This window comes from Anabrus simplex, chromosome 8, assembly GCF_040414725.1.
Source record: "Anabrus simplex isolate iqAnaSimp1 chromosome 8, ASM4041472v1, whole genome shotgun sequence".
Classification (NCBI taxonomy): Eukaryota; Metazoa; Arthropoda; class Insecta; order Orthoptera; family Tettigoniidae; genus Anabrus; species Anabrus simplex.
Window position 1 is genome coordinate 104,983,082 of NC_090272.1, and position 12,936 is coordinate 104,996,017.

The window sequence follows — 12,936 nt, forward strand, 5'->3', positions numbered from 1 at the left end:
GCGGGATCTACTTCGCACTTACAATATAATTATCACACGGCAATTAACACCCAATTAATAACTTCTAATTATTGATAGTTATACCCGGTCACTTCATCATCATACGGCAATGCATTAATTAATTAATTAATTAATTTGATATTCACACGGATTAATATTTGACACACGCATTATAATCACATCCTGATAAATTTGATCAAATAATCCAACTTAAATATAAGACTCTCTATCTAAATATATCAGGGGAGGCCTTGAGTTATCAGTTCCGCCTGCGATTCTTGTAGCTCCGTGCCTTCACACAAACATAGTACTTACCCTTTTTTTTACCTGTCATGCACTTATCAAATTAGAATAATTACACTCTAACTGCAATTCCCTAAACTCATTATACTACCGGTCTCCTGACGCGAATAATCAAACAAAAATCTCTCAAGATAAAATAAATGAATAAATTTGTACCACATGCAAAACTAAAGTATTATATTCCCTAAATTATTTACAATCAATCACTCAGACGTGTCACAGACTCCCTAAACTAAGAATTAACAACTACGTGCCCATTTCGCCACTTACATTCAACTACATCTTTAACCTTTTATAGCGTCAGCTTATGATAAACATTTCCTATCCCCACTAGACATGCCAGATATTAAAATTAATACTCATTTCTATCACGATGACATCTTTGTCAGGTCAGGAGATCCATCCTGTATTTACTGCTGCTCCATGGATACCACGGTAATCAGTTGCAGCTCCATCACCACTTCAGGATTGAGTTCATTGTTCCTTGCTGATGAAACCACTGGAAGTACTCCTGTGCACAGACATATCACTATTTAAATTTACACTTCAATTAATCAGCGTTTAACATGAACGTTCAGGCACTACTTTGAATACTATCCCGTCACTCGCGGTTCAGTGCCAAACTCCGTCTATCACAGCTACTTTAGCCTTTGTTGCTCGTTGGCACTGCCATGCTACAGTAATAATAATAATAATAATAATGTTATTACGTTCCGCGCCGTAAGTTCGCGATACGACACTGTTCATTAAATATTCACGTAGGTATCACGAAAAATAACTCTGTTCATTTTATTTAAGACGAATTATTTGACTTCACTTGAAAATTTAAGTCACTAGAACAAAGCACTAGCGCGAGCGTCGCGAATATAGCTCCGCCCTCACCAACATCATTTCCGATCTTTTGTGATTCAAATGTTTCTGAGGAAAAATAAGATATAATCTTGACAATTATATTCTTCGCAAACTTGCAGGCATCTCCACAAATATTAGTTATATCGGTTCATAACTTAAAATTTTGGTATTCTAATTTCCAATTTTTCTGCTACATTTTTACCGTATGAGATATAATAATGGACACAAGTCTTACACATAAATACGTCACCAAAATGGTGGCTCCAAGAACTTGACTGCTCTCTCAGTGAACACAGGGTAGTCACATCGTACTTTAATTCAGAAGTTAGAAAGAGGATATTTAGAAAATCCATTTTTAATGCAGAATCACATGAAGACTGAATGGCCTCTTCTTTTTCTTGATCTGTCAATACTGTTGACAAAGTGTCTTGATCAGAAAGTGTATCTTTGATACAGTCTTGAGAGTCAAAAGTTTTAGAGATGCTAGATGTAAAGTCTTTAAGCTGGCAAGAATACAAAAGACTGAAGAAGGTCAAGATGGGAGCAGAGCAAAATAATCTCACAGTTTGCTAACCTGATACAGATGGTACACTTATGAAGAATTCCCCATTAGGGTTTTCTTTGCTAGTGGCTTTACGTCGCACCGACACAGATAGGTCTTATGGCGACAATGGGATAGGAAAGGCCTAGGATTTGGAAGGAAGCGGCCGTGGCCTTAATTAAGGTACAGCCCCAGCATTTTCCTGGTGTGAAAATGGGAAACCGCGGAAAACCATCTTCAGGGCTGCGGACAGTGGGATTCGAACCCACTATCTCCCGGATGCAAGCTCACAGCAGCGCTCCTCTAACCACATGGTATTAGAGGCCATACAACAGTTATTTAAAAGAACCCTTTACCCAGCCAACTCATTAAGTAGCACCAATGGTAAATTAGTTGAAAAAACACTGTCCTAGATGTAAGATGAAGAACAAGTGAAGTTGGATAAATTACCAAAGTGTAAAATGGACTCAAGGGTAAAAGGAAGTACACTAATGGTAAACCTAAATGAGGCCTTATTTCCAGTGCAGTATATATAGACGGACTCACTGATATCTGAACGGAATGTTCAGAAACATTCCATTCCTTAACATCAATACATACTGAGCAAGTGGCTGTACAGTGTGGGTCACGTAGCTATCAGCCTGCATTTGAGAGATAGTGTGTTCGAACCCTACTGTCGGCAGCCCTGAAGATGGTTTTCTGTGGTTTCCCATTTTCACACCAGGCAAATACTGGGGCTGTACTTTAACTGAGGCCATGGCTGCTTCCTTCCCACTCCTAGCCCTCCCCTGTCCCATCGTTGCCATAAGACCTATCGGTGTCGGTGCGACGTAAAAAAAAAAAAAAAAAAAAAAAAAAAAACCTTCCTTCCCACTCCTGGCCCTTCCCTATTCAATAGTCGCTATAAGACCTATCTGTGTCAGAGTAATGTAAAAATAAAATCAATTTACTTATGTATGTAAGAATATTGTTTCTAAAATTTAACCATGAGTGATATTGATTTAATTATTACTTTTCCATCCCTTCTTTCAGGTCTGAAACGTGTCACCTGGCCACCTCCACCAGAATTTGGTGCTTCTGAAGAGCAAGCAGTCTATTCAAAGGTAAATAAATAAATCACCATTGATATGCATTTCATAAACATTTAAGAAAATCTATGATCTTTATATCATAACAGATAAAACTACCACAATTTGTGATCATGATCTTTATCCAAAAATACCTAAGCCGAACATGTCTTCGGACACTACTGGCACTGAAAGCCACATGATAAATAAATTCACTTAATGGTAAAGCACCTTACTAAAGGGGCAGCTGAATGATGGCAGGTCAATATGGCAGTGCTTGGCTGATCTACAAAGGATGTGTGTTTCATTTCCTTACAGAAAGTTAGTGTTGTTACTACTACTTCTTTCGTACTGAGTAGTTCCTTGGCATATTCCCAGTTTAAACAAATCAGTGGTAGGATAATGTCTGAGCGACAAAGACATCCAGTGAATAAGCTCGGTGTATGGTGGTAGGCAGGATAGGCTAAGATATTACCATTAGTAACATATGGATTAATACATGATAAAAATATTGCCTACCATATTCAACCAACACATTGAAATTTTTACAACAACAGAAGGTATTATTATGTCATAAACTGAAAGATAGAAACATGAAGAGGAACATTCGTCCCTGGAAAGGCAAAGTACCGTAAGCGACGAAATATGAATTTTACAGATGATGAAAACGATTAGCGAATCGAATACTTACAGTTTAGGCAGTTTGTTTTTATTCTACTCCAGAAATGAAATTATCACCTTACTGTTATATATTAGGTTACGTATTTATTCAATCGTAGCGAAAACGAACTTATTTTAAAGTTATGAATGCCACTTATGATTGTTTGCCGGTCGTTGTCGAGTGCATTGTTTAACAAAGTGGTCCTCTTACCATAGCTTTTGTAGCGCTTACGATATTTTGGAGGGATTGGTTTTAAGGACAATAATCCACGAGAATAATAAGAGATATTCTTAAATTATTGTATTAAAAATTTAGATTAAAAAACAATAGAAAATTGACTTACTACACTGCAATAATAATATGTTTTATTTATTCTGGCAAAGTTAGGGATGTGCTTCCTTTCTTACACTTAACCAGTCTTAACCTAGAACACTTAATAATAACTACTGATGATCATAATATGATAATGTTAACAATAGAAACAGTAATAGTATTAATAAAATAAACTACACTTAATAAAAAGAAAAATCATATCATATGAGTACTATAACTACTACCGTACTTAAAAGGAAGATTAGAAAATGTATACATTTCTACAGTACACCGAAATATCGCCTTCAATGAGAGGTGAAGAGGATTAGTGAGAAGAAGAAGAGGGAAAAGAAGAAGAATATCTGTGAAAGGAAGAGGGAAATAATGATGAAGAGGCGGTAGGAACCGGGCGCCGGCAGTGTGTACTTAATAACAACAATGAATATTCAAATTGGCGTACGGTTGACATAGGAATACAACAAGGATCTGTATTGAGCCCCCTATTTTTCGCTATGTATATAAATAGCATAGCTTCTGGATTAAAACACTGTAAATACCACTTATACGCAGATGACTTACAGATATACATACACAGCAAACCCGAAAACCTACACTCAGAAACACTTCACCTGAATGAAGACTTGATGACCATAGATATATGGGCCAAAAATCACGGATTAAAATTAAACCCATCAAAATCCCAGGCAATAATTATTGGTTACCCTAAATTACTTTGCGAACTCAATCGAACAGCGTTATCACAGTTGTCCATAAGTGGTACTCCCATACAGTATAACCAAAATGTAAGAAATCTTGGTATAATATTTGACGAACATCTGTGCCGGTCTGCCCAAACTATATATAAATTATGCACAGTACAGTTTTCCATCTATTCAATAATAACTACTGATGATCATAATATGATAATGTTAACAACAGAAACAGTAATAGTATTAATAAAAGTAACGTCACACTAACACAATGAATGCTTTTTTGGCAACGCGGGGATGGGAAAGGGCTAGGATTGGGAAGGTAGCAATTGTGGCCTTAATAAAGATACAGCCCCAGCATTTGCCTCGTGTGAAAAAGGGAAACCATGGAAAACCACCTTCAGGGTTGCCAACGGTTGGATTCAAACCCACTATCTCCCGAATCCAACCTCACAGGTGCGCAACTATGACCACATCAGCATGGCCAACTTACTCAGTTAAAATTCTCTTGACCATCCTCTATAACACTTTTGTTGCACCTGCTTTTTGTTGTTGTACTTTCAACGACTCCCTTCTTTGCTGTTCTTGTGTTTTATTCTTTCTGTCCTCAGCTTTCTTATTCATAAAACTATGAATACTGAACAATCTCACTTCGGGCTCTAACATGTACTGACAATGAACCGATTTGTTTAGCTACTGACCGTACTTCCTCAGTCAAGTCTGTCACAAGATGTAGCCCCTTTTCTGCATTCCACTAGTCAGTATACTAGCTGTCAATCAACATGTGATAGGTCCTCCAGCAGACTTTGCCTTTCATTTCAGGTGCCAAATTGATATGAGGCAGTTATACACCACGTACTACACCAATGGCCGACAAATCATGAACAATGAAATTGATGCATCTCACGTTCCCTCCAGAATTAAAACTTGTCGCTTATGATAATGTGATAAAGATGTTGATTCCCACAGGGAACCTCAACCCCCGTAAAGGACCAACTATATTGGTATTATGATAATCTGTACGCAAATTACAAGATTCTAACTCGAGCGCTTAAGATGTAATGACTGGTGCTTACGATAACCTGGTGTTCTGTATATTAAGGATGGTGGTTACAATAATTTACTTTTTACGTTGTTTTTACCCTCCAGATTCATTTTACGCTTATGATACTTGCCAGCATGTGCAGTGGAGTCCGACTGACTTGTACCAAATACAGTAGAGACAATACGCGACACTTCCGGATTTAGCCTTGTTAAAATGGGAGACAAGTCGCATGTGGCGCTCCTAGTGGCTTGACCTGAAAATTCGCGCTAAATTCAAATATCAATGGAAATGTATATACAGAAATGGATAAATAAATTACGTCTAGAAAGAAAGTGTTACTAAGATATTAACTTCAAAGTTCCTAAAGCAATTCTTAAAAAAATGAATGAAGAATTATTTAACAGGTTATTATTTAAAGACTGAAATTAGACATATAATCAAGATGTGAAATGGCTTGATCTTTTATTTATGCATTACTTTTTTAGCTTTAGAATTCCTGCCTGAACGTTCAAAGCTAGACTTTTCTTTTTTCTAATTTAAAAGCATTGTATCCATATTAAAACACTTGTCTACAAAAATATCGGCACATTCCTTACACACGATTCAATTCATTTACATTTAAGAGCTGAACAATTTTCCTTTTAACTTGAAGCCTACTAACAGAAAGAAAATCTATAAATTTAGCTTCAAAAACATTCCAACTTTCCCTATAAGCAATACTTGCCATAATGCCATAACATTAGGGTACAGCAAATTTGCATCATCATATTGTTTCAACAAAATATGTACATTTCAAAAATCACGCATATTTTCTTCAGTGCTTGACAACGCATTACGGCATTCCAAATGGGGTAACTTGGAACACAACCAGCCACACTCATATGCATATGTATTTTCCTGAATTAAATCAAACCCACAGATCACACCTACAACAACACATCGGTATTGAAGGTTAACTGCTGCACTATACAATAAAATATGCATATTATATTTTAAGCCAGTTAAAATATGGGTCGAGCAGGTCAGAAGATTATGAAGTACTATAAAAATATCTCTGTCACTGGAAGAATATGCAGTATATGCAAACACAATATTACTTACATTTTCTTGTCATGAGGGAAACTCTACTTCTCTACTTCATAGTTACTGCAGCCAAACACAGCACATACCTTTCCCCTCATGTTAAGAGGAGATATCAAGGAATGATACATGCTACTATTTAATTATGTCAACTCACTGAAAACACATAAATAACACCAAAAACTTCACACACAAATACAGGTGCTCTTATGACCGAATCAGTAGTTCTCAGGTCAATCCGCTAGAGAGAGAGCTCTAATAGCTGTCCCTTGATATCTCGCTGAGTGTCGCGTATTGTCTCTACTGTATTTGCTTGGACACATCGTAACCTCAATTTTGAAAAAAAAAAATGTTGCTTACAATACTTTGCCTTTCCAGGGACAATATGTATACACAACGACAGGTAGCAAATGAAGAGAAAGCAACATAAAAGGGAGACCGGGAGAAACATGAAAACACGATGACAATCTCCACATCTTAATACACTGCTGTCCTGAAATACATGGTTTCTAATGCATCTTCTTTGACCTGCTCAGTTCCTTTTCTCCTTTTATATTGCACCAGTGATCCAAGTCTTTTACCATCTGTATTCTTCTTTATCTTATGCCTCTTCCTTTGTCCTGTGTGTTTCCAATTTACTACTTACGCTACATTTCTCACATCAAGATCGAAGATCTGTCAAGATGGCCCCGTATTGAATCCTGCCCTCCTGACAGAGTGGGAAGCAGAACCAAGCTTGTTGGAATTGAGAAGAAATGGAAGTAGAACTAGGATTTATGAGGAGAGAACCATCTATTTGAAGATGGCAGAGTGTGATGGATGTGGATATTGTCATTGTCCTAATGTGTGATATCGATGTTTGTTGTTTAAAGGGCCCTAACACCTGGGTCATCAGCCCCTGATGGTACAACACCAAACTAAAAGTAATGATAATTAACATTTTAAATTTATCCACTGACTAAAACCAAACCAAATCAAACCCCATGGCACTACAGCCCTTGAAGGGCCTTGGCCTGCCAAGCGACCGCTGCTCAGGCCGAAGGCCTGCAGATTGCGAGGTGTAGTGTGGTCAGCATGGTGAATCCTCTCGGCCGTTATTCTTGGCTTTCTAGACCGGGGCCGCTATCTCACCATCAGATAGCTCCTCAATTCTAATCACGTAGGCTGAGTGGAGCTCGAACCAGCCCTCAGGTCCAGGTAAAAATCCCTGACCTGGCCGGAAATCAAACCTGGGACCTCCGGGTAAGAGGCAGGCACGCTACCCCTACACCACAGGGCCGGCTATCCACTGACTAGAATGTAAAAATTGAATATGGATTTAGAATGATCAGAGAATCTCATTTGCAATGCCTTATTTTCTTATAAAATTAATTTAAAAATAGATTAAAATGTAATAAAATGAAGTAAGGCATTGCCTTTAAAGTGAAATCATATATTCCACGCAAATTAAAAGTTTAAAAACGCATTCAAAATACACAAAGGCAGACTAAAACAGAGTCAATAAAATAAAGACGTAGTTACTAATAAAATAAAAATTAAAAACAAACAGAAAGTTCACTTTTAAACACGATAAAACAGGCCACTATCCCTCATAAAAAAAATTATGAGGTCTGCTGGCTGTTTGTCATCTCGTAGAATGAGGGAGGTGATACTCGGAAGTTTTAGACTACAGCACATACCGACCAGGTCCACACACTACGTAAGCATGTGTACTCCGGTCAGATGAGTGCCACAAGTACTGTACACACCAGGGGGACTTCTCCCTTAAAAAGTACGAGTATGTCACTATAGCATGGCTGATCTGAAGCTGACATAATACCACTGCTTTTCTCCGGAAACCCAAAGGGAAGTCTTCTGTACCTTCAAACTAACTCACTCCTATCCAATTCTGAGAAAATGAAATTTGAATATATCGAGTGTGTTCACAAGATCAGCTTGACACAATCCCACAATGAATGCTCAGCGCAATGAACAAACTCTCTATTTCACAAGCTCGTGATCCACGGATAAAATCCTGTTTCTTGTAGAGTTTTCATTAGTTTGTTTTAATATTCAGTTAGTATGTTATTTTCATTAAAAGCACAATAAAGATATCCACAATAATATGTATTTAACAATATTGGTTGACTGTTTCTCTGTCATTTGCTTCTCTGTGGGAAATTGGATGTTATGAACTGAAAGTATGAGTATGGTACTTTATTGTCAAAGGTTGACTGCTTTAAGAATTATGAACAGTAGGTGCTTATTTACTGATAATTACGAGTTTGGTACCACAACGGAATAACCAGCATTAGAGCCAGATTTAGTTTTAAGTTTGGATAAAGGATTGTGACCAAATAATTCACAAAATCTCTTTTACACGTCTTTGCTGATATACTGCATTTGTTGTCAGTCATTGAATGTACAGTATACATTGTTGTAACCAGCAAACAAAAATGGCAAAATTTAATCTGTGGATCACAAGCTTGTGAAGCGGAGAGGTTGTTTGTTGCATTGAATGTCTGTTGTGGGAATATGTTGCATATGAATTTTGTGAAGCACTATTGAAACATTCAAATTCCATTTTCACAGAACTGGGTAGAAATTGTACTTTGCAATTTGAAACGGTGAAAGTTCTTGCTGTGGTTGCACATATAATGAAAATGGATCAAATATTAAATCGGTGGGGGCACATTGGCAAGGTCTCCTTGTGATTGTGGTTAACTGCCTCCTAAACCTCTGATGTCAGAAGAAACATCTGTCCAAAACTATATGTTTCTAAGGTTCCTAGCACTACATAAGCTATATACAGCCCTCTGAATCATTAATCTCATCAACTGATTAATAATTCTTTTGTCATCCACACATTCACGTATTCAGTTTAGTTTGGCTTCATAATTTATTAAGTGGTTTTTACACAATTTTGATTCATCTGTATTAGTATGACCAAGTATTCAAGACAAAGATTTAATTCAGAATCTTCCTTCAGGAATATTTACACTGACAAACACTTCACATGATTCTTTAAGAAAGGAATTTTTTTTTGCTATTGGCTTTACGTCACACCAACACAGATATGTCTTATGGCGACGATGGGACAGGAAAGGGCTAGGACTGGGAAGGAAACGGCCGTGGCCTTAATTAAGGTACAGCCCCAGCATTTGCCTGGTGTGAAAATGGGAAACCACGGAAAACCATCTTCAGGGCTGCGGGTTCGAATCTACTATCTCCCGAATACTGGATATTGGCCGCACTTAAGGGACTGCAGCTATCGAGCTCTGTAAAAAAAAGGAATATGATTTGCTTGTTTGTTGTTCACATTTTCAAGAGCTTGCAAATGTTTCTCGTGTCTGATATGCTGTTGTATGGCAACTTTAATTTTGCACATTATACAGAATAATATAGTTCCATCACTTAAAAATATGTTTTCACCAGGCAAGTTGGCTGTGTAGTTAGGGGCGCGCGGCTGTGAGGTTGCATCCAGAAGATAGTGGGTTTGAATCCCACTGTCGGCAGCCCTGAAGATGGTTTTCCGTGGTTTCCCATTTCCACACCAGGCAAATGCTGGGGCTGTACCTTAATTAAGGCCACGGTCGCTTCCTTCCAACTCCTAGGCCTTTCCTATCCCATCGTCGCCATAAGACATATCTGTGTCCGTGCAACGTAAAGCCACTAGCAAAAAAAAAAGAAGAAAAAAACACAAATGTTTTCACTGAATTCTGACACATACTGCCTAAATGGTTTGCAGTTGACCGTTTTAGATTTGGCATTTCAATTGCACGGCACAGTAAACATCACACATCCTCCAAGTGGTACATATACTGCAGCCCAAGACACTTCTTCCCTGAGGCTGACATAATGTACAATAAGCAGTTACAAAGAAACATTTACACATCAGTGATGAAGGGGAAGACCCAAATCTTAACACGTGGAAATACCACCCTCTGGTTTCAACACACTGAGGCATCCTACTGTGTTTTCAATGATATTGATACACAGGAAGAAGATGAGTTTAGTTGCTTAAAGAAGAAGAATGAAAAAATTCCCATTGACCTGAGTGCAGAAAAATAACTAGATTCCACCTATAAAAAATATATAAAATGAACATCTAACCACAGGCAATAACGAAAAGATCTATAAAAGTACAGAAAGTAAAGAAAATAATCTATAACTTCATCAAAATAATAACAAATGACTTATCTGGAAAATGGGGAAAAAGTGCATTTTGATGACCTATATAATCTCACATATCTAATATATTTATTGCAGAATGCACTCAATTGCCACTCTGCATGATCACCAACTACTTAGAAAAAAAAAACTTTTAATCAAAATGCAGCCCTTGTTATATTGTATCTCCAGTGTATTTCTCACCTTGCATACTTAAATGATTTCATGTTTCCAGGGACCTGCATTTGGTGACTCTATAGTACAGCAGACCCAGACTTGGAGTCCTCAGTCCACCCCTCAGCAGCAGCCAGACTATCAGTCTCCACCGCCATCTCAACCAGTTTACGAACCTCCTACAACAGTCATACTCCGGTCTGAGGCTCCTGTCAGTCAGGAACCACCGCCAATCTATACGTCACAACCCGCTGCTATCAAGGTAGAGCGTCCCAGGATGAGGGGTGACGAGAAGTGGCCACCAGTGGAATACAAGACCCGTGCTGCAGCCGAGAACGATGCGAGAGTGGCGCTAGCTCGAGGGCCGACCTTCCGCCCACGAAAAGTCAAACGCGACTACACAAGCTTCTTTGCCCAAAATGCTTTAACTCCAAATTATCCAAGTTACCGAGCTCCTCCAGGCACACAGCATTATGTCGAAGAAGGAACATCAAACTTTTGAATGGGGAATCATATATAAGTCACTGATGGACTGTTAAATCAGTGACTCATAACTTTTTATTCTATTGTGCAATTAAGGATATTGTATAAAAATTGTCACATGCGAACAACTTGATCGAGTGATTTCCTTAAAAAACTTTAAGAATGAAAGTCGCTGACTGCTGATATCATAAGAATATGGCATAATATTCCACAGTAAAGTCTCTACTGTGTGTCATTAACTCTTAGCTTTATTTATTTTTATTGCTTTATTCTTGCATGCCTGCTTATTACACGGTAAGTTTGTAGTATGAGAATGCATCTATATATAGTGTTCCCAACAGTTTTGCTCTGATAAAAATACTAGCTGCACCTCTAAACTTAATTTCCTAACACATGTAGCTAATAAGAGATAGGTAAAAAATAATGCTACAATAGCTATCAAAAGGGGTTCTGTACAACATTACTGATACTAGCTAATATGCTATTTTCCACAAGAACCTGATGGAGTAGTTTCATTAATGTATAACAGATGTTTCTACATGAGATTAATTTTCCAGTTATGTAAATAACACCATCTATTAAGAAACAATTAAAAGTAATTATTCTGAAATAAAGATAAATTGATAGATCCATTTTATGAGATTTTACTGTGGCTTTTTTGATAACTGCATCTAAAATTTAAATGTGCAATATCTTCCTGGTAGAAGAGACAGTGAATGAATATTTTAAAGTTTTTTATTAGGCTGTAAGTCATTATATTGTTCCAGACTGTTTAGATATTTTTTGTCAACATTATTTGAAGTAATAATTATTTGATTTCATATTTACTGTGAAACAATTATTCCTACCCACATGTTATAGTAAAAATGAAATCAAAAACCAATATGGCTTACTGTCATTTTAATTGGTATTTTTTTTAAATATATATTTTTGTATTCAAATATCCTATTCTAGTCCTCTGAACTTGTATTTACAGTTGAAGAGCTTATATTATGACCTATATTTTCAGTACCAGTAATGAATATTCTGTGGACTCCTGATGGAATAAAGTTTTGAAATCATTAGTGCTTCTCTCAACACCACATACGTGTTCAGATACTTTCTATGATTCCCCGTGGCAACCAATATGTGAGTTAATACTCTGATATCACAGATGTTCTTGTGTAACGAATATTTCATCCCAATGGGTGAGAAATACGAAATGTGTATGAATGTACTTCCCTACTTGCTTCAACCCTATAATCAGAATGTCTTTGTTTAATAACTGTGATCATGAGCAGTGTAACTGTTAATGTGTATATTACTGTATGTCTGCTAGATGGAATTATATAAAATATGCTGTAAAAGTTTTTCACATTCAGTTATTATAATCCTTTTCATCCATGTCTTCCTATTCTGAACCGCCTTTTTTGTCTTTTTTCTCTTATTTCCTCAGCTTACTTTGTTATTCCACCTCATTTTGACTTTCCTTCTCCCCCTCTTTCTAGCGAGTGTTATTGCATTCATTCACCCCCATGCACTGGTCATCCCTTCTCCCTATGTGGCCAACCCATCTCAGC

The 12,936-nt window shown here is 37.2% G+C and overlaps 1 protein-coding gene across 5 annotated transcripts in view; it reads left to right on the top strand.

The window, feature by feature from the left end:
- LOC136878863 (uncharacterized) overlaps positions 1-12,726 on the top strand; it is a 273,704-nt gene extending 260,978 nt beyond the window's left edge. For 4 of the 5 annotated variants that reach the window (XM_067152412.2, XM_067152414.2, XM_067152413.2 and 1 more), the window contains 2 exons: positions 2,729-2,799; positions 10,956-12,726. In XM_067152412.2, the coding sequence (XP_067008513.2) occupies positions 2,729-2,799; positions 10,956-11,396 (512 nt within the window). In that variant the 3' untranslated portion in view covers positions 11,397-12,726. The remainder of the gene's footprint in view (positions 1-2,728; positions 2,800-10,955) is intronic. The other variant, XR_010860857.2, reaches the window with a different exon arrangement.
- Positions 12,727-12,936: the final 210 nt, after the last annotated feature.